Source organism: Sebastes umbrosus, chromosome 8 (assembly GCF_015220745.1).
Source record: "Sebastes umbrosus isolate fSebUmb1 chromosome 8, fSebUmb1.pri, whole genome shotgun sequence".
Lineage (NCBI taxonomy): Eukaryota > Metazoa > Chordata > Actinopteri > Perciformes > Sebastidae > Sebastes > Sebastes umbrosus.
In genome coordinates, this window is record NC_051276.1 from 31,257,680 (window position 1) to 31,280,886 (window position 23,207).

General features: G+C 39.3%; 1 protein-coding gene across 2 annotated transcripts; it reads right to left on the reverse strand.

Annotated features, from left to right (window-relative positions):
• On the reverse strand, nucleotides 1-23,160 carry sept5a (septin 5a). Of its 2 annotated transcripts, XM_037778907.1 has the most exons (12): nucleotides 22,932-23,160; nucleotides 22,756-22,769; nucleotides 6,582-6,672; nucleotides 6,379-6,465; nucleotides 5,383-5,506; nucleotides 5,062-5,196; nucleotides 4,498-4,615; nucleotides 4,304-4,405; nucleotides 3,305-3,401; nucleotides 3,082-3,217; nucleotides 2,649-2,751; nucleotides 1-1,169 (listed from the first exon to the last, which is right to left on the reverse strand). In XM_037778907.1, the coding sequence occupies exons 1-12, from the start codon at nucleotides 22,975-22,977 to the stop codon at nucleotides 1,107-1,109; spliced, it is 1,116 nt and encodes a 371-aa protein (XP_037634835.1). In that variant the 5' UTR covers nucleotides 22,978-23,160; the 3' UTR covers nucleotides 1-1,106. The 2 variants fall into 2 exon arrangements, with proteins under 2 accessions (XP_037634835.1, XP_037634834.1); XM_037778906.1 differs by lacking the exons at nucleotides 22,756-22,769; nucleotides 22,932-23,160 and adding an exon at nucleotides 9,497-9,864.
• Between the last annotated feature and the right edge of the window lie 47 nt (nucleotides 23,161-23,207).

Consider the following 23,207-nt stretch of genomic DNA (forward strand, 5'->3'; position numbering starts at 1 on the left):
TGACGAGAAACAAGAGTTTTATTTGTCACACTTTTATAAATGGGGCACAGGCTGAGCTCACAGCCTTCAGGCAAAATATGTACTGTTCCTCAGCATCAGCACACACACTCTCACACACATACACACACACACACACACACACACACACACACACTCAAACAACCTTAACTCACACACACACCTTCACTAGCAGAATGCAGCAACTCACTTCCAATGAGTGGACTTTAAAACAGAAGCATAGACACAGTATTCGCTCCTCGTTATTGATCTATTTTCACCGTAGTGGCGTCAAAGCAAACTGCAGGACAAGATGCATTTCAACACGAGCACAGGGCATCGGCTATAAAGCAGTAAAAATAGGCCCACAGCATTCAGCGGATATGAGTAATGGCAGCATGCTTGCACATGCACCCTGCACTGCACCGACCCTCTCATTATGTCAAAGGCTCTCCATTCACAGTTAGCCACTGGCAATAAGTGCATTTTCAGCTCAGCCAGCACATATAAAAAAATGCTGGGAGAGGATATTTTGACTTGCCATATGTGAAAAAAATGAAGGTATTTATGAGGATCAGAGAGCAAATTAACAAGAGTTAAAAAAAAGGTAAAGTCACGGTGGATAAAAGGGAGTTTGATGGACGGATATCTGGAGGAAATGTCATGAAACACTCACACACCCAAACACACTCACAAACACATAATAAAAAACAATATCCATCAAATGTTAAACATCACCAACAACCTAAATTTCTTTACAAAACATCTGGTAGCACACATCGTACCCTGACAAAAATATCCAAAAAAGTTTAGCATTGCATTTATAAATTAGATACACTGAGTAGTTAAATTACGCATTTATATTATATTATGTTAAGACTGTTAAAACCACAGCGAGGGGCTCAAAGTGGGCAAACGGAGACTTTCAGAGACAAAAATGAAATAAAAAAAACGCTCTGACAAACAACCGTCCAGGCAGACAAACTATACAAAGCACCAAACTGAGGGTAAATGTACAGCCAGAGTCGCCACTAACATGTGATATCCATGTTTGTCTGATGGTCTCACTGTGGTTCAGGGGGGGAAACAGCAGGCGGCGCTGCAGCCCGTCACTGGTCTTTGTCGTGCATCTGCTGCTGCATCTTATTCAGCATCTCCTGCATCCTCTTCAGCTGCAGACAGAGGAACGTTTAGATAAACTCATTAATAAATCCTGAAGCTTAATGCTAGCGGGTGTTTAATCCTTAAATAGATTAAATATCATACAGACTCTGGTTTATAAGCATTTTATAATTACTATTTTGCAATCTGGTTATATGCTTTATATTCTAGTCTTAAAACAAATATTTGTACATATTTCATATTTTTTATATTCTAATTTTCTTGTTTTTAATTTGTATTACTTATATTACTTTACATATATTGTTTATATTGCAGCATTATGAACATAATTTACATGTTTCATACTCCTTTATTTCTATTTTCTTACATCTCTTTAGGTTTATATAAGATCACTAAAGTATTTCTGATTCTGATTAAAGATAATAATCACTGATATTGTGGGGTTGACCAATAATTCAGTAACACTGGCACTAAATACATGATTTCATTCAGGATATTATTGATGAAAAGATGGATTTTAGTCCCAAATAATACATATTTAAAGGCTGCATATGGACAAACGTCAGAGACAGAATAGAATATTATACATATTCATGTATTCTAGTTTGTTTTGCTTATTAAGTTGGTATACCAAGTTAGAGTTCTAATCCTGTCTCTGATGTTTCCTCCCTGTAAATTGATGAGATTTATGCCACTTACATTTTATTTGTATAAAAATAACAGTGATTGTCCAGCTTACTTTTAAAGGAAGTCCTTGGTATTAGATGTCAGTCTGGAAAACATCCGAGGGACTCTGATTCAATAAAGGATTTTTAACTCACAATCAGAGTCCCTCGGATGTTTTCCAGACTGACATCTAATACCAAGGACTTCCTTTAAAAGTAAGATGGACATTCAGTTGTTTTTTATTTTTAACATATTCGTGATATTAGTGTTTTTTAGATATTTATGTTTATATTTTTGTCCTTTGAGTGTTATGTACCTGTGTGAATGTCATGTTTTCATATTACATCCCGCATTTTGTTTAATCTTTCTTTTTTGATATTTATTAAATTATTAGTTTCTTCTGCTAATATTAATAAAATATGAATCATTAGTGCTAGTGCATGTCTTCCAGATGGCAAGGCAACTCTTTGTACTTGAGATATTTTATGCCTGCTGTCATTATGTAATAATTAGAAAGAAGAAGCTTTACTTTACTTACACACTATAAAATATATAAATATATTCACTAACTGTTCTAATTTAAAATCCATTAGGTGAACAACTGAAGTTTAATAAACTTAAGACATTATTATTAGCCTTTTAGTCACACAGCATGTGTTACTAGTTGGACCATTAAATTACTTTAAGGTTACATGAAGTATTCTCTCCGTGGTGAACGAGCTTCATGGAATCATTTCACAGTAAAGTTAGCTGCCATCTTGCACTGAGACAGCGACATCGTACAACACTTTAACCTCTTCTAGGATACATTCATGAAATCTAAACATTCTTTGTTTGGTGAAACAGCAAACGTCGCTTCATACCTCCTCATCTTTCATTTTGATTAGTTTCTCAGTCTCCAAATCTGGAGTGGACAGCGGCAGGATCGGGATGGGACTCTCCATACGGTTGTCCTGAGCCAGTTTACTGAGGAAGAGCAGGAGGAGGAGGAGGAGGAGGAGGAAGAGGAAGAGGAAGAAGAAGAAGAAGAAGAAGAAAAGAACAAGAACAAGAAGGGGAAGAACAAGAAGAGGAGGTAGAAGAAGAAGAAGAAGAAGAAGAAGAGGAAGAAGAAGAACAAGAAGAGGAAGAAGAAGAAGAAAGAAAAGGAAGAGGAGGAGGAGGAGGAGGAGGAGGAGGAGAGGTGAAGCAGCCATATCAGTACTGACATCTACAAACATTAGCAGTAATCTGATCTGTTTACTAAACATCATCATCGTCTCTCTCTCTCTCTCTCTCTAACGTGTTCTCACTCACCTGGTCATCTCCTGTATGCACTGCGCTCTGTAGTTCTCGTAGTGGACGTCGCAGGTCACGTCTTTCAGGTCGTGCATGTGCGAACGAATCAGCATGTTCCTCAATTTCACAAAGTCACAGTGCGACTGGTTCTCCACTGAGAAAAGAAATACATCAAATCAATTAATATAATCCAGGTTATGATATTAGAACAGCTGCAGAGGTTGTAAATATATGAACGTACCTTCAACGATTCCCCAGGGGTACAGTCTCCCTCTGACTCTCTGCCCTCGGGCCTCCACCACCGTGTTACTGCCGATCACAGCGAACGGGGTGCACTCCTGCACACACACACGCGCACACACACACACACACACATGAGGGTGGGTTGTTTTTATTTAACCCTGATCTATCCAGAGAAAGCTGACTGAGCATGCTGGTATCCACAAAAGCCCACTGAGAAGCTTGAGAGAGGTGTGACTGTAAATGTTGAGACACAGTTTGTTGTTTATTTTTCTGGCACAGATTTTCCCAGCTGATTTGTGGATTCACGTCACAAACCGAAAACACTTCGCTGCTCCTACGCTTCAGTTTAAGATCCCTTAAAGGGTTAAAAGGTCAGTAGGTAGATGAAGATTTAGAGGCGAATATTTCAATATCTCTGCACATGAGACTGATATTATCTGGATGGTTTGACATCCCACGAGGAGTAAGTGAGAACACTGAGGTCCAACGTATTTCTTCTGAGAACTTGGGGAGTTTTAGTCAACAGCAGAAGTGTATGTAATTAGCTGATTCCAGTATTTTTAGGCTCGATATATTTATATTTGACTACTCTTAAGCCAACAAAATAAATAATTATTCACTATTTTCACAACAGAATTTATTCCTGGTTGTGAAAAGATGACTTTAAAACAGCAATTAGATCTGTATGTGGGAAATAAGATTTATAGAAACTATAACCACACAACTGAACAAATAAAATATATTAAAAAAAAATCATCTAAATAATAATAAAAAGAAAGACATTCCTTTTATTATTGTATTTAATTTGTATAATTGTATTATATTTTACTGTTATTTTATTAATCACTTACTTTGTTGCATTTCATTTGTATAATATATTATATTTTACTGTTATTTTATTAATCACTTAAGTTATTGTATTTAATTTTGTAAATACTGTATTTAATAAAATTGTATTTAACCAGTTAACTAACTGGATTCTGTCGCTCTGACTCACCTTCAGCTCTTTGTCAAGTTGTTTGAACTCTTCATCCTCATCGGAGTCGCATTCAGGGAACTGGTACACTTTGATCCCAAACTTGTCTATTTCCTCTCGTATCTAAAGATGAATCAGATTAATGGTTTCAGTGAATAACCTGCATACAGTTAAACACGCTGAATTCACTGTGGAGCAGCAGTTCTGGGACTCACTCTGTCTTTGAGCTTCTTTATCTCGTTGGGCGTGAGGCAGTCGGCCTTTGCGATGAGTGGAATTATGTTCACCTTTTCGTGCAGAGCCTTCATGAACTCAACGTCAACCGGACGCAGCCTGACGAGAGAAATACAGAGTCAGAATGAAGTAAAGTCCTCCAAATCAAAACAGCTTGAATTGATGACTTAATCCAGGAAATCTGCAGGTAATTTAATGCATTAACGTAACTTGCGGTTTTTAGGTTGTAGCGAGCTCAGTTCTAAAGCTAGAGTGACGATACTGGCATCATATGAAACTAGAAAAACTAAGAAAGCCATTGCTACCAACCATGTCATACTAGCTTAGAACGCTAAATAATACTAGCTTGTCGTGAAGGAGGTTAAATAATGCTCCAAACTCACGCTAAATATTGATGAGGAAAACTGCCATGCCCATTTTCAAAGGGGTTCCTTGACCTCTGACCTCCAGATATGTGAATGAAAATGGGCTCTATGGGTACCCACGAGTCTCCCCTTTACAGACAGTGTGTGTGTGTGTGTGTGTGTGTGTCTGTGTGTTGTTACCCGTGTCCAAACGGAGGGATGAAGTAGAGGCAACAGTGGACTCGGTTGTCCTGGATGTTCTTTCTGTTCAGTCCGCTCTCATCCCTGAAGTATTGCTCAAACTGCTGATCTATGTAGTCTGTGATCGGTTTCCAGCTAGGACACACACACACACACGCACACGCACACGCACACGCACACGCACGCACACACACACACACACACACACACACACACACACACACAGGCACACAGACTACGTTAGCAGCTCCTCCATTAGCAGCAGTGTGAATTCAAGCGAGCAGGCCTAATCACATCAGAGCAGCAGGTCTTCCAGCTCACCACTCGTTGTTGTTGACGGCGTCTCCGAACCCCGGCGTGTCGACGATGGTCAGCTTGAGCTTGACTCCTTTCTCCTCGATGTCTACAGTGTGTTTGATGATCTCCACAGTTTGGTTGATGCGCTCTGTAAAGCACCGACACAGAGAGGGAGACGGTGACGGGGAGGAAATGAGGTGAAGCAGCTGAAGCAGCAGGTCAGCGATGAAGCAGAAGAAGTGAATGGTGCTGATGGAGTAATTCAGGGTTTTCACAGGACTTTCACTCAGGAGACTGGAGTTCAGCAACGGTTCAACAATGTGTAGTTGAGTTTGTGATCCAAAACACGGTGTTTTTGCCTAAACCAAGTGTTTTTTTGTTGTCTAAACCTATAGAAGTTGTAGTTTTGTTGCCTAAATCTAAAGAAACCTTTTTGTTTATGTTCAAAACGTGATGTTTCATTCAGTTTTACGTGTTAGAACGTGTTCACTTTCACTTTTACAACGTAGTAGGCGTAGTAGGCCCCTAATGACCCACATATATGGTGCTCATAGCGACTGATAAGGCCTATTTAATGGCTTGATAACAGTCGAATCGGGTGGATTTACTGACAATAAAAAAATATAGAATATCACCAGAATGTGCAACCAGCCCGTTCTCATTCCCAGAGCGTCAAATATGGAGGCTATGTCACGGCTTTGTATCCTAAATCTAACTAAGATTTTTTTGTTTAATTCACAACACTAAAGGACAGTAAAGTGACGCTGAGGGGTCTGACAAAGCGTTGGGATGAGAATGTGTTGCAGTCTGGTGCAGCAGCAGATTGTCTGCAGCGCTACATGTTGCCAGTTAATCAATTAGAAAATGTACAAACTAAACTGGATTTCTTCAGTGAAGCAGCAGCTGTGTGACGTGGTTAAATGACAAACAGTGGTCTGATAGGTTCACATACTGTACATACCAGAGCAGTGCGTTCATTGTGATACAGAGAGAGAGATAATAAACAGCATAAAGACTCACCTTCAGCATTCAGTAACTTCCTGTCTTTGTAGAGGTCTGTGAGGAACAGGCTGTTGACCAGAGTGGATTTACCCATACCAGACTCTCCTGTACAGACAGACAGACATAAGGTCACAATGTATAAATAAACTAAGATAACAGTTTATTAGGTGCATTAGCTGTAGGTGTACAAGTCGAGTAAGTATCTTCAGCTACAAACTGACCTGCAACCATGAGCGTAAAATCGAAGCCTTTCTTCACAGACTTCCTGTGGACCTGGTTGGGTAGAGTTGCAAAACCAACATACTGTTTCTCCTGCGACAGAAAAAGAAAAGACACAAAGAAGAAGGAGGTATTTAGTATTAATGCACGCTTTGATAAAGAACATGCCAATACTGTAGGTCCGTTGTTATTATCAGTGTATCTGAAAGTCATTGTAGAGCTGAAACAATTAGTTGATTAGTCAAACAGTAAAAATAAAGACAGCTGTTTTGATAATCGATTAATTGTTTCAGTTATTTTTCAATCAAAAATGCAAAATACTCTCTAGTTACAGCTTCTCATGTTCTGATTTGTTGCTTTTCTTTATGTCATGTGATAGCAAACTGAATATCTTTAGGTTTTGGACTGTTGGTCGGATGAAACAAGACGTAAGGAAATTGTTGTTTTTTACTATTTTCTGACATTTTTAGGCCAAACATTTAATCCATTAATAGAAAAATAAACAACAGTGTAATGTGAAAACAATTATTAATTGTAGCCATATTGTCCTGAATAATCAATTGATTGTTTGGGTGACTGAAAGTAAGAAAAGAGAGAAAAATGCCCGTCTCAAATTAAGTGTTCAAATTGTTTGTTTTGTTTGACCATCAGTCCAAATCCAAACATATTTAGTTATATTTATAATAGTTATTTTTACCATCACAAAGGAACAGTGGTGGAAGGTAACTAAATAAATTTACTGTATGTAAGTACTGCACTTATGTGCAGTTTTAAAGTACTTGTACTTTACTGGAGTATTTCGACTTTCTGCTACTTTATACTTTTTACTCCACTACATTTATTTATTTGATATCTTTAGTTAGTCCAGATCAACAACACAAAATATAATCAACAAAATAAATGATGGTTAATAATGTAGTACTATTATAGGTTAAGATAATATAAGATTATACTAGGGCTGTCAATCGATTAAAATATGTAATCGCAATTCATCACAACTTAATCTTTTATCTGTTCAAAATGTACCTTAAAGGGAGATTTGTCAAGTATTTAATACTCTTATCAACATGGGAGTGGACAAATATGCTGCTTTATGCAAATGTATGTATATATTTATTATTGGAAATCAATTAACAACACAAAACAATGACAAATATTGTCAGGAAACCCTCACAGGTACTGCATTTAGCATAGAAAATATGCTAAAATCATAACATGGCAAACTGTAGCCCAACAGGCAACAACAGCTGTCAGTGTGTCAGTGTGCTGACTTGACTATGACTTGACCCAAACTGCATGTGATTATCATAAAGTGGGCATGTCTGTAAAGGGGAGACTCGTGGGTACCCATAGAACCCATTTTCATTCACACATCTGGAGGTCAGAGGTCAAGGGACCCCTTTGAAAATGGCCATGCCAGTTTTTCCTCTCCAAAATTTAGCGTAAGTTTGGAGCGTAGTTTAGCCTCCTTCAAGACAAGCTAGTCTGACATGGTTAGTATCAAATGGGTTCCTTAGGTTTACTAGTTTTATATGATGCCAGTATCTTCACTCTAGTTTTAAAACTGAGCCCGCTATAACCTCTGAAAGATCGATTGCATTAATGCGTTAAAGAAATTACTGGCGTTAAAACTAATTTGCGTTAACATGTTATTATCGCGTTAACTTTGACAGCCCTGGATTATACTTGATATCCCTTTATTGTGTAAAGTTGTGTAATGCATTCATATAATATACATTATTCTGATGTATTCTGCATAATGAGTACTTTTGGTACTTTAACTTTATTTTGTAGGTAAAGTTCTTTTACTTATGTATAATTTTGATTGCAGGACTTTTACTTGTATCAGAGTATGTCTACACTGTGGTATTACTACTTTTACTTAAGTAAAAGATCTGAGTACTTCTTCCGCCACTGCAAAAGACAAATAAAAGTAGCAGAACTGTGTATTATTGAGTATTTTTGCTTGAAAAATGATTTAAACAACAAATTAATGATCAAAAAAAGTTCAGTTTGGAATAATTGTTTCAGGTCTACAATAAAACATCACGAGCCAACAGCTTAAAAATAGCAGCAGACACCAAATAACTGTAAGAGTGCTCGGAGGGTTTATAATGTGAAAACAAAATGTATCTGGCAGCGTCTGACGCAATAAAAAACCCACCACAACAGACAGACGGCGTCTATAACACAGAAACATCTACAACTGCATGGAAAAACACGTGCACAGCAGCATTCCTCAGTCAGCAGCTGAGAATAAACCAGCGTCTCAGAGTTTCCACTCAAAACTCTCAGAGAAACACACAAAGAGAGCCACGAGATACCAGTCGCTCACTGGGTCACACAGTCGCTCTCTCAGTCTGCAGGTTGTCTCTGCTGCATCTGGCAGGACGTCATCTTCACCCGACAGTGTGTGTTGACATGCGTAGATATAAATACACACTCAAGGCCCGTCGAGAAGCATTCACACACCACACAGAAGCTGCATTCAACGGACCTGAAAAGCTCTTTTTCTTCACTCTGCAAACGCACGAGCCAAACAAACAGTCAGAGTCCTTATAAGCTGTCATAACTTGTCACGGGCATTTCCGACAGCCCCCTCGGGTGAGCATCAGATTCACAAAAAACACACACAGGCGGTGCATTGAGCGCATAGCACACATACTTCACTTGTCAGAAAGCCAGAGGATGAGGAAAAACTTGAGATAAATCAGTGAGTAATCCTAATAACACTCCAATCACCTCAGCAATAAATCTGTCACACACCTCCACAGAAAAGCAGAGATAAGATGCTGGCAGTGAGTCCACAGGTGTTAGGGGCTTGTTGTTCATGCATTCATAAAGAAATCCTGAACTCTGTCTTTATTTCTCCACTCTTTTGTGTCTATTCTTCCCTCCACAAATCCAACTTTTTTACCTTCTGCCTGGCTGTTCTCACTCGTGGGCACAGCAGCCGTTCCACCAATTTTTCTTGCAGCATGATGGCATCCATCCCAAACCGCTCCAACACTGACGGACAAAAATAGCTACGGGTCTCAGAAAAATAGAAAAACAGCCCAGCAGGGAGCAGGGAGAAAAAAAGGCAGATTTGAAGCCTCGAGATCTTGATAAACTCTCGCTCTGTGTCAGTTCTCCAAACACTTCTCTTTCCTGTTTGTCCTCTTTAAATATGTGCCTTTTGTTCCTCCTACTTTCCTCCTCTTGATACCCCGTTTCTTTTCTTTTTTATTTCTTTCCTTCCTCTGCCCTACAGCGCTCCGACTCTCCCTGTTCAGACAGGTACGGAGGAATTCTCACTGAGAGGGAGGGAAAACGGAGAGTAGGGAGTAAGAGAGAGAGGTGGCAATTTGAGGGAGGAAACAAGGGAGGGATGGAAGACGCGAACGCCTAAAAGAAACTCATTCATTCAGCCTGTATTCCCTCCCCCAGCTGCTCGACAGTTGAAAAATAAACTGAGAGAAATGACCACCGAAGAGAAGCAGAGAGAGGAGGAACAGACAGAAAGTTTAGATGCAAAAAAAGGGAACTTGTTTGAACTTGACAGTGACAAAAGCTGCAGAACAAATAACAGATAAAGACACAAACATTGCATGTACAGGCCTGAGGAATGAGTTTATCTGATTAACTAGTTAATTAACTTGTCAATCCATGAGTACGTATGTGTGTGTGTGTGCTAAACAGACGCTGCTCCGCATCGTCTAGACCACTTTTTTATTGTATATTTTTTCACCTCATTAAAATAATGAGGTGTTTGAAGAAGTACTAAGATATTTTACTTAAGTAAAAGTACCAATAAAATAATGTAAAAATACTCCATTACAAGTAAAACTCCTACTTAAGTCAAACTACAGAAGTATCGACAGCAACATGTACTTAAAGAATCAAAGTTAAAGTACTCGTTCTGCAAACTAATGGCCCTGTGACTGATATATTATTACATGATAAAACTGTTAATGCTGATGCATCAATTCATAAGCAGCACTTTACTGTTGCAGCTGGTAGTTTTAACAACTTTATATAAAGTTAGGAAGTTTAATCTGTTCCTTACATCGGGGTCAGGCCCGTTCAAAGAGTCACAAGTTAAATCGGAGGGGTCATGAGAGGAATGAAAAAGAAAAACAAAGTTCTGATACACAAATATAATTTTTTGTGAAATATTAGACCCTTTCACCTCTTTAAGCCTCAAACAATTATCTAAATGAAACCATCTGGGAAGTTTAGAGGTGGAATGTCTCTAAGTTGGAACTGAAAAACATCTGAAATGTGACGAGGAGCCACAAGCAGACTGTTTCTTTATAAGGGGTCACAACAAGTCAAAAAGGTTGGGAAGGACTAGTTTAATGCATTGTGTTTTTTTATTTATTGTAAGTAAAATCATAATCTGAAAAGTATAAAATAGAAGTATTCAACGAAAGTATAAGCTAAATTGTACAACATTTTATTTTACGTCTTTAAATGTATGAAGACAGAAGAAATAAGAAATAAACATTAAAACCAACACATTAAAATCCCTAAATATGCAGGTATGCTGCAGCTGACAGTTGTCGATAGTCATCGAAACATGACACGCTTTCCAGCAGGTGAGTCTTTCAGGTACACACACAGACTGTATACAAGGAGTGGACGTAGTTACCGTGACGTCACCTATTGGTTTTTGGACTGTTTTGAAGCCTCGAGTTCTTGCTTTTTTGCAACCGGCCACACCCTAAAGCATCTCCTGCTTTATGGTCTATTTGACTCTAAATGGGACCATAATTTACTAAATGAACATCATGCTGTATTGAAGAAGACTTGAAACTAGCGATTGAGTCCATAAACACATGTTTACAATGTTTACTGAGGTAATAAATCAAGAAAGAAGTAGGCTCATTTTCTCAGCGACTTCTATTAGCAACCAGAGGAGTCGCCCCCTGCTGGCTATTAGAAAGAATGCAAGTTTAAAGTACTTAAACTTGGCTATTTTCAGACCCAGAGGTAGCACACTGGGTACACAGCAGTCAGAAATACTGCCTGTCTTTATGCTAAGCTAAGCCAACCATCTTCTGTCTGTATCTTTATATTTACTGTACACACACGTGAGTGAGTGGCATCAATCTCTCGGCAAGAACACAAATAAACATATTTCCCCAAAATCTCAAACTATTCCTTTAATACTGACGTTAATTCACATATGTCACATGTTTTACATCAAGTTTGTTAGGTCACTAAAATAAATTGTTATAGCAGATATCTATGATGCCATTTTTATCTAAAAAGCTTTGGGTAGCTCCGGTCTAGACTGTAATGAAAAGGATGTAAAGGAGATCAGCCACCATGTCGAGGTGAACGAGGTACATTTCATGGCAGAGGTTGCAGCCGATTGCTTCCAGATGTGACGGCGGTGTGTGTGTGTGTGTGTGTGGGTGTGTCCGGCTCATACATGATGTCGGCCGCAGAGTTTAAACGCTCTTTGAAATAAAAGACCTTTTTTTTTTTCCTCTTTTCTTTCTCCAAAATAGGCACACCCCGCGGTGATGCCACGTACAGGATGTGACCGTCCCACTCCACGCCACCGGAGGGCAACAGAGGGAATCAACTCACATAAAAAAAGTTTAGGGAAGGGAGGAAACAATCTCAGCCGTAGCGGTGCTGATGTAAACATGCTAGATGAAGAGTTTAGGTTGTTGTTGACATGAAAGAGTGAGTGAGTGTGGAGGGGGGTCAATCTGAATAGAAGAAAAGAACAGATGTCATGAAATGGTTTGACAATAGACCCCCAGCTAACCCCCCCACCCTCTGAGGCCAGCTGTCCCTTTCTCCCACAGACGACCAGACAGACAGACTAAATATAATCTTTACCAGTCAAACCTCTTTTGTTACTTTGCAAATCTGACATTATGTTCAATTAAACATCTCCCGTTACAAAGTGAAGCCAACAAGTTGAGTCTTGTGTAATCGTTGTCATTCACATCTTCACCGCAGACACTTAATGTCATGTTTGTGTTGCTGCTGACACCTCTCAGGTAAACAATGGTTATCTCAGACATGCACGGGGAATCTGAGTTAAAGGTTACCGGATCACAGAGGTGAATTATAATCTGTAGATACAAATCAATCTGGTATCATTTATTATGTTTTGCCCTGTTTTATTGGCTAAAAGTACTCAGATATATTCCTAAAAGGCTTAAGAAAGAGATACAACCAGATTAATTCTTGGCATTTTTGATGTTATTCTGAGATGACATCAAGATTTTCATTTAGTCACTAACAAGACATGAACACGCCCCCAAAAAAAGACATCCATAGGTTGGAAATGATCCAATTCTCCATGTTATAAATAGTAAAATAAATGAAACGGACGCTCATTTAATCCTGAGAAGTGTTTCAGATATTTAGGTGTCTTTCCTCGACTACTTCACAAAGCCTGAACCCATTTTGAATTATCTTCATTCATCTTTCATTTACATATATTTATTCTTCCTTTTGTCTTATCTCCGTTCTCTTGTGAAATGGGAAAATCGAAAATAAAATATACAAAAAACTACTGATGAACAGACAGATCCTCTCACACCAGATTTAAGACTTGTGTCAAACACACAGTTAAACTCATGAAATATCAATGAATGCAGAAGTTATCCACCTCAGTCTATAACTGCCTGAACATCTGGATCTGAATCTTACTGTACAACTACTTACTGATCTTACAATCGTACTGTATATTGTAAGACAGACTCGTCACCGCTGTTGTAGAGTGACTAAGTTGTCAACTAAGTCGGCTCTCTGGCGTCCTGCAGCTGATCAAACACAGAGAGGGAAGGTAGTAGAGAGTACGACAGGTGCAGAGGGACGTTAAAGACAAACCATGAGTCAGGACTGATGACGGGAAGCAGGGACATAAAAAACCTCTCCAGACTCTCATGCTGTCTTTGGCTTTCACATGATCGTATAACTCTATATTTTGTGGTTTGTTCTCTTTGTGAGAACATTTTTAGACATTGTCTTGTTTGTTGCAACTATTTTCTCTCCGTCTTTTCTCCCTTCTGTAAAGTACTTTGACACTGCTGCTGCAAGTAAAGATTATTTTCTGTGTCAAAGGTTGATTGTTTAGCCGATAAAACAAACCCTCTAAAAGTTTAATTTTCTATTTATATAAAACAGAGAACAAGCTGAACATTTTTACAGTTTAGAATCACAAACCAGAGAATATCTGACATACTTGCTCAATAAGTGACTTAAATCTTTAATACATTTTCACAGTTGTTGCAGATCAACTTTCTGTCGATCGACTTAAAGGCGCTGAGATTGGGAGCATTTCTATTGCCTCTCAACATGGCGAATGCGAGTAATGGACGTGTCTAGAAGGGAGCCCACCAAACTGCGAAATCTGATCTGAGATCTGCAAAAACTCTCGCAAGACTCGCTGCCCGACGACCTATTCTAACCTTAACCATTCGAGATTGACGCCTAACCTTAACAATCTCGCAAGAGTTTCCCCAGTTTGCAGTTACAGCTCACAGCTAACGGTGCTAACAATGCTAAAAAAGTGCAAACAATGGCGAAAGGACTGACAGAGATAACAGTTTAGCACAGTTAAGCTCTGATTACATCACACTCAGAGGAAGAGCGACTTCGGCCTCTGCTCAGGTAGACATTACTCCTCTATATCTTTACATAGACAATAGTTGTTTGCTGCTGTATTAATGTTTTTGATATCATATAGAGCACCTTTTACAATCAATCGACACTTGCAATGCTTTGAAAAATACCTTTATTTGTACTGTACCACTTGTTTTATTTTAAACAAACCTCTGTCTCAAGTCTGCACCAATGGTCTGTCATTTGGACAACATTGTGTTTGAAGTTAATGTACAGGATCCTCATTTGGACAAAATATGGTCTACGACTTTGTTCTTCTACGTTTTTTGTTTTCCTCTTTACAACAAGTACAAGAAGAGACTTTTTCGTTGTCAGAATATTAATAATAAATGCACCATGACTGTCAGTCAGTATGTTGGACGGTGCTGCAGAGGCAGAGATCCAGAGATCAGCCACTCAGTCAGCAGGCAGCTCTCAGCTTCTTCCTCTCAGTCACACTAAGTCGTAGCCTTTAAGGAAACGACTCTGAAAAGGCCCCAGCAGTCCACTCCACTGCCAGGATACACACTCACACAAACACACAAATATAAGCCCTAATCCAAATGAGTCTGGTCCAACAGCGTGCCCATCATTCCCTTCTGCCAAACACTCTCAAGAGGCTACAGTGATGAGAGACACCACAACAACACAGACACGCTGAGAAGACTTTTTAAATCTCCACTGACCATGAAAAGACTCCTCACACATTTAACAGCTGACAGCAACAGCATAACAGTAGCTACTCTATAACAATTTCTCAAAAATCGAAGTTAAAGAGGAATTACTGGTGATCAAAGTAAGTCAAAGAGTACTTTCCACCCTTGTTCTTAACCAGTACGGACTCGCAATGATCTAGAAATTCAGTCGTCTTGGTCAAACTGTGCTGATAACCGGGGTTAAAATGGTGTAATGTGTTGCAGCCAGACGGCCTGTGATGCAGCAGTGAAGAGCGGTGAACTTTACTGATGACTTCTCTGCATCTCCCGGCCGTCCAGCTGACACTTTCACACCATTAACCCCGACTACTTCGCCTGATTTTGTTGCCTGCCTACCAGTGAGTGAGGCGAGGGAGAGATAAGGGGAGATAGGAGGGGTGAGGCTGGGTGAGACAGAGGGAGAGGGGTACAAAAACAACTTAAATGGACCCTGAGCCCCCCTGGCCTCCTCTCTCCTCCTCTGTTTTCTCTCCTAAGAGATGCACTCGGCTCTTTAACATGCTAATCTGACAGCATGTAATTGCTCAGGCAACAATAAAATTGCCTCACTGAAGGACACTTTGCCGTCGTAGCCCAGTTTTAGCATCCGCCGATTCAGTGACAATGGGACGCTTGTGGGAGCGTGGCTGTAACCTTGAATGGTATGATAAACATGTCGTATCCCTGAACATTTAGCAGAAGGATTCAATCAGCTAAATGTTGTCAGGAGAGAAAGTTTTCAGGAAGGTTGGAAGTACAAAAATGAAGAACACAACTTCTGATACTCACAAGGATAAGTCAAACTACAATGAATAAATCCTACAAACAAGTATTATCTGTCAAAATTAGTCATATTTTTGCACTGTGACACGTTCCTTCATTACCATAAACTCACACACTGAAGGTTATTTTGAATCAACCACACATATACCGTCCTACTGCCGGAAATACTCACTCAAGTACCAAATGTGTTTCATTCTACAGCTGAAAATAGTCCCCAACAAATGCCCTATTTCCTCCCGGTTGAGTAACGTTTGTTAAAAACTACAGTGCCCAGCTTGTTTAGAAAATCAAATTATATATATTTGTTACCTGTTCTGTCTAACCCGGTCTCACAGGAAGGTGTATAAATAGCATTATATTACAACGACATTCTATACTATTTTGTACGCAATGCAACAAAACTACGGTAACGTCCGCAGTTAAGTTGAAGCAACAAAACCACTTAGTTAGTTTAGGAAAAACATCATGGTTAGGTTTAAAATAAGTACGTAAACTAAGTAAAATATGTACGGAAACAACGTAATATAAGTACGGAAAACACGCCACGAACGTCACTAACTTAACGTTCAAAACAAAACACCGGTCTCCAGAACAAGTGAATAGGTGGACCTTTAGTTGAGACTGTTTTGTCAACTGCTGTTTCCAAACTGTGCTGCTCAATCTCAACCTTACCTTCTGCTTTAATAAGAATTAAATGTCAAAAATTAACTTTATGTGATTGATTAAAGTATTATTCAGATTTGTTTGGACTTATTTACACAGAGAACGGTTGTGAAATAATCTTAATTCTCTTCGTTTGTTTCATGAGATCACTGCTCAGACTCCTGATCCCTATTTCCAAAGAACATGTAATCCCAAATCCCGAACATATCAAGGCCGACAAAATACTTGAAAAGATTTTTTCAAAGAATCTCTCTATCTGGGTCAACCTCCGGTTACTTTCTGAAAGCTAAAAGCTTCTTGAAATGCAGAGCCAACGAATGAGAGGCACTGCAGTTACATATAAAACTCAGAGAGGAGAAGTAGGTGAGCTGCTTCAGGTACAAGACGAAACAAACACGCTCTACTGGATCATTACATGCGTGTTTGCAATATGACAAAATGAAAGAATGTGTACGTGAACACACTGCAGGGCAGAAACTCCAACACCTGAACAAGAACGAGGGCACCGAACGTCACAGAAGAAAAACACTCCAAAGAAAACTTGTAGAGGCATGGAAAGATAACAGAAGCTGCTTTATCCGACATGGCTTCATACATGGCTTCATATGTTCTTTACTGCGTCTCGATTGTTAGATCGGGCATGCAGAAGCCTGTCAGTCATCCCAAACTGATACTGAGCAGTCAAACATTGTTCAAACCCACAGAACTTTATTTTAAATTGTAGTTAATGTCACGTTAATTCTCGGGAAATGTGTATAAAATGATGCACAAGACATGTAGAACATAATGAAGCCATAAAGAGAGTCCACATCTCGGGTTTTCATTCTGTAAACATTGCATTGCTTCAATGAAGATGATACAGAATGTCTGATACTGTCAGAGAGACGAGGTGGAATAAGATGAATTTTCTTGGATCAGCCACTCTCTCCTTCTCCTCTTACAACTTTTCTTTTCTGCTGAAAAGCCGGAGCCACAGGGGGTTCAAATCCCAGTTTCATTACCCCACCCAACCCCCCGAGATACGCCTATTACTGCCCTGCAGCTGGTCCGCACCGGGAGCTGGTGAGGGTCCCATCTGTGGCAGCGAGAGAGAGGAGGAGGGTGGAGTAATGGAGGAAGAGTGAAGCGAGAGGTGACACATGCACCAACATCTGTTCACTGCTGCAGAGAGAAGTCATCGTATGTAATGTGACAGTGATGACATCTCGGAAGTGAAAACAAGGTGTGATAACGCTGAGATATTTCCTCAAAATGACATTTAAATGACCACGTTCTAATAATGCACGCCTTATAAAGAGTTTGTAACTGGCAACTTTTGGGTCTGCTGAGTCATTAATAGTCAGGTTATTGATGAAGTCATTAATAAAGGGTGTCTCACTCTCTAATTAGCCATCACGTCTGCAGTTATAAATGTTAATAAGTCAGCAATAATAACAGGTTTCTCACTTTCTACAATTCTACAACACAAAAACTTAGTAATTCATCTGTAATGATATGATAGATGTTAATAATTAAGGTTTTGTAAATAACAAGAAATAAAGTCTTGAATTGTGAATGTTAATATGTTATTAAAGGTGCTAAATGTGAGATTGGGAGCATATCTCTTGCCTCCGCACGGCTCTCAACATGGCCACAAGCGTGTCGGAGAACTACGGTGGCCTTCAGGTAACGTAAAAATGCGAGGAGCAACATGGCGGACTCTGTGAAGAGGACCCGCTCCCTATGTTGATATGAAGGGCTCATTCTGAGCTAATGAAAATACAACGATTCTTAGTTTCAGGTGATTATACACTAATTAAAACATAGTTATGAATATTATCTTCCATTTCTGCTAATAGATCCCCAGAAATGTTACACACAAAGTGTCTCTCTGTTTCTTCTCTTTGTATGATTGTAACATTCCTGCAAAAACTATAATGAAGCTTCTGTTATTTATGTCTTAATTCAGACACTAAAATTTGATGTTGAACAGCGAATAAATGGACCTTGTTTTGCCACCTGATGTGAACATTTCTAGATGATTGTAGCAGCACTGGTAATATCTGAAAAAGACATCAAAACATTTATATTTAGTCAGGATGTTTTTACAACGGTAACCATATTATTCTGGATGTGGTTCATTTGCTCCTGTGTGCTTCACTATATCAAGATGACACATCTGTGATTGTGATTTTTCTCTTTCTGATCTGTGATGAAAAAAAAAACGTACAGTGAATACCCACCCACACCCAGAATAATCACAGCAACAGGATTGTGGGCAGGTCAGATGGTGTCGTCCACTCGCTTCGAAGAAGTGATGAAAACAGATTAAAAAAAGACTGTTGCCTGGCAACGTAATATCACAGCAAAGGAAGTGACGGGAGCGTTTATGGCGATGTGAGGGAGTGAGACATGGAAAGAGGAAGAGGAGAAGGGAGGGGACTGCTCTGAAAATATTGATTTTAGGATTGATAATCAGTTATGATTCTTTCAGCAGCTATGATCTCAGCGTTCACTGAGCACTATTCGTTGTTTTAGTCCTCCTCCGCAGCCTGGATGATCCACAATATGAGGTATTTTTCTCAGAGTGCCAACAGGGTCAGATGCAGTAGAGTATGTGGGAGTGAAGAGCGGCTGAAAGCCAAGAAACAAAACTAACGAGGTGTAAAAACTGTAGTAATCTAAATACTGAGCATGAGTGAATGACAGCACGTTTAGTAGTGGATGAAAATGTATTGTAATTTTAGGGTATATTCACAGTTTCTGCACAAATTGTAAAATCTACATCTGCAAGCAGCAACAATCACACTAATCCAGGTTTTCCAGCAATCCACTCACAAGCTTGTTTGTGTGTGTATGTGTGTGTGTGTGTGTGTGTGTGTGTGTGTGTGTGTGTGCTGCGGTAGTAATGCCATGTGATCACAATCACTTCAACTACTGGATTTGGTCCAACTGGGAATTTTTGGGAAAAGGCAAATCTGTCTGCAACCTGACCAGCTTACAGTATATCTGAGGACAAAGGGCAACGAGGAGACTAAATGCGTAGGGGTATAAATCACGAGTTTCATCACGATACAATACGACACATTATTTGCTGATATAACAAAGTCTAACTAAATGGTTATGCTGTATAGACATATAAAATATGCCATAAGTGTTGATGTATTTGCTATTACAACACCTACAGTATTGATGCATTTTCATCTTTGAAGTTGACTTGAATCATGTTGTTGATGGACACTATGGGTGATTTTTAGGGCTGCCAAAGTAAACGCGTTAAAGGAAATTCGTTTTAACGCCACTAATTTCTTTAACGTATTGACGAAACTTGAGATTTTTTGGTTGTAGCGCGCTCATTTTTAAAGCTAGAGTGAAGAAAACCTAAGGAATCCATTGGGGTCCCTTGACCTCTGACCCCCAGATATGTGAATGAAAATGGGTTCTATGGGTACCCACGAGTCTCCCCTTTACAGACATGCCCACTTTATGATAATCACATGCAGTTTGGGGCAAGTCATAGTCAAGTCAGCACACTGACACACTGACAGCTGTTGTTGCCTGTTGGGCTTGAGTTTGCCATGTTATGATTTGAGCATATTGTTTTATGCTAAATGCAGTACCTGTGAGGGTTTCTGGACAATATTTGTCATTGTTTTGTGTTGTTAATTGATTTCCAAAAATAAATATATACATACATTTGTATAAAGCAGCATATTTTCCCACTCCCATGTTAATAAGAGTATTAAATACTTGACAAATCTCCCTTTAAGGTACATATTAAATTACAATAAATATTTTTATCGATTGACAGCCTTAATATCGCGATAATATTGTTACCGTTAATTCTTTTGTACAAATAATCATGTAGTGAAAATCTGATATTTTGACAGCCCTACTTCTAATATTTACTCTATGCATTTATATCTATAAGAGTAGATGAATAACACCGCTCAGTGAAATACAATCCGATAACAACACCAACTGCAGCTTCACAATCACCATAAAGTTGAGTCAATAAAAGCAAATCCTGGACATGAGTATTTATGGCAGGGCTGTTGTATTACACTGCATTAGTTTTAGCTCGGTGAACCCCATAAACTGGCAGCTGTAGAATAAATGGTTAGGCAGTATAGACATATAATATATGCCATAAGTTTGGATGTATTTGCTATTACAACACCTACATTGATCATCTAGTATGAAGTCATTATTCTGTCCCATTTTATCTCAGCCCCTATATGGTGAAAGTACAGTGACAGACAACACTTCTACTTTCATTTTAGATATTTATTATACATTTATCTACTATTTTATTCATATACTACACTACTTTTGTGAACCTAAGACTTTAGTAAACCAATTTCAAGCACCAAAACACTTGGTCCACATGAGTAAAGGTGTGTTTTCACCAGAGATTTGACGAATTAAATAAAAAAAACGACTACAACTTTCCAGCTTTAGAGCCGTATTATCTCTTTACACAGTGCTCCGGGACAAATGAGAGCCCCAGGAGGAGGAAGAGAGCTGAGAGTGTTCTGCAAATTTTGGTATGAAACACATCGGTATCGTGTGTGTTATCAAAGGTGAATTTAAGAAGACATGTATCATTAGTTGGAAAAAGCCTGATAAGGTATTTTATTACACCCTCTCGGAAATCTCACTATGATGGGAACTCCCCAGCTTGCTGGAGAAATTGTGGAAATCTGAATGCACATCATTACCACGTCTTTTGGGATTGTCCTGTCGTTCAAGATTATTGGAGAGAGATTCATGATGCCTTACAAGATATTTTCAGATGTCATGTTCCCATGGAGTGCAAGACTTTATTTTTCGAACTTACGCCTCAAGAATGGTTGAAAAGAGACAAATATTTATTAAATATATTGCTGGCAGCTGGTAAAAAGGCTCTTACGAGGAAGTGGTTATCACAGGAGAGCCCAACTCTGAATACATGGATGGACATTACAATGGACATTTATAAAATGGAGAGGATAACATCGTATGTTAACCATAAACTGGAATTATTTGTGTCACGCTGGGACAACTGGGTCAACTATGTAACACCCCACAGGCCAGATTTTCTTTTTACAAATCTATGATTGTATGATAATGAAAAGATCACTCCATATCTGTTCATACTGTTGTTTTCAATGTTTGTTTTTATGTGTATAACAAATCTTAAAATATGGCACTTTAGACGGACATACAGGATCTGCAAATTATGTTATGTATGTTTGTTGCAAAGTGTCAATAAAAATATAATTAACCCTCTTGTTGTCTTCCAGCCGACCATGCAACTTTTGTCTTCCCGGGTCAAAATTGACCTGGTCTGGTTTGACTGTTTTTAAAGCATACATTATAAATTATCACCCAATTCTGTATTACACCTTTTTGGCCAACTTCATTCCAACCCATTACCACAAGCTTTACACTTTTTTTTGGGAATTCATGGTCAATAAACCTAATTTATATGAAATTAAACCTCATTTTTGATGGATTATCACAGACCGGTGAATGTCAACGTTTAGTCAGAATATTACAAATATTATAATATAAAAAAAATGTTTAATGATAGTGTGACACATTGCACCACCACAGATACTATAATTTTGGATAAAATACCCATAATGCAACGAAAGTAGTGGTCATTATTTTTTTTTTGCAAAGACCATATAAGGGAACCAGCCATGTAATTTTGGTACAATTAGGTGGAAGACTTCATATTTATGATTTAATGAAGTTTGAAAACGGGTCAAATTTGACCAGAAGACAACAGGAGGGTTTAATGGACACTATTTTATATCTATTATCAATCAGGTTTGCTGAATCATCCAAGCACACTCAGCACGTGTAAATACTGCTCTCTCCTGTCATTAGACACTATGCCAAGAGGAAGAGGAGGAGGAGGAGGAGGAAGGCCCTGGGTCATCAGAGATGCGACCTCCCCTGCAGGCTCATGTGGCAGCTGTGTTTCTGAGCTGAACAATGGTCGAGAAGGGTTCACTAAAGCCAGCAGCAGCACAAACTGTAATCATGACGTTGATAATTAGGTCAGTCCATCGGCCGACTTAATGACAGATAATAATACTGAAGAGGAGGAGAGGATGGAGAGGATGGATGCTGCCTCTTGGGTACCATGTTGGCTGCCTGCTCCACATATGCGTCTAAAAATGAGACCAACCCCCCACCGCCTGTCAGCCTGCTGATCACAGCTCAGCCTGTGATGGCATGGATGCCCTCAAAGCATCATGCATTTATATATAAAACTGACAGAAAAAATGTGCACATCGAGGAGAAAAATGTGCGATGTGAAACGTAAATACTGCTGATGCTGCTGCAATCGAGGCCATCCAATGCGAGGATGTATTCTGACAAAGCACTATATTGCAAATGCATTCTCAACAGCATTAAAATAAATAGATAAAAAAGGATGTTTTCTTACCTCGGTGCCTTCCTCTGTTGGTCATTACCGGATGGATGGATGAGGAGGTGCAGGTGCATGGATGAAGAGATGCAGAGCGACGCCCAGGAGACACAAACATGAAGCAGTCACTGCATTGATCCTCAATAAACACACATATACACAGCTGTAAATATATAAATAACATCCATGCTCACCTGTTTTCACCGGGATCCGGCTCTTGTATCTGATGTTGGCCGTCATGTTGACCGCTCTCTCTCTCTCTCTCTCTCTATCTCGGCTCACAGACAGCGGCCCCTCGCCTCGCCTCCAAGCCCCGGACAGACAGCAGGAGGGCGGGCTGAGCTGACAGATGAAGGCTCCTCCTCCTCCTCACAGATACAGCCAGTCACACTGCAGAGATTCCTACAAGCAGAGGTGCTACAGGATGCCACGAGGGGGTTTAGAGTCCACATCAACCTCACTGACATCAA

Bases quoted from the DNA above. Each gene is read 5' to 3' on its own strand.
- sept5a (XM_037778906.1), bottom strand. From the start codon at position 9,571: ATGGATGCCATCATGCTGCAAGAAAAATTGGTGGAACGGCTGCTGTGC. The intron at 3,402-4,303 runs GTGAGTCAGAGC...GTGTGTGTGCAG, and splicing joins AACTTGACAAAGAGCTGAAG to GAGTGCACCCCGTTCGCTGT. The intron at 2,752-3,081 runs GTGAGTGAGAAC...GCTCTTCCTCAG, and splicing joins TGCATACAGGAGATGACCAG to TAAACTGGCTCAGGACAACC.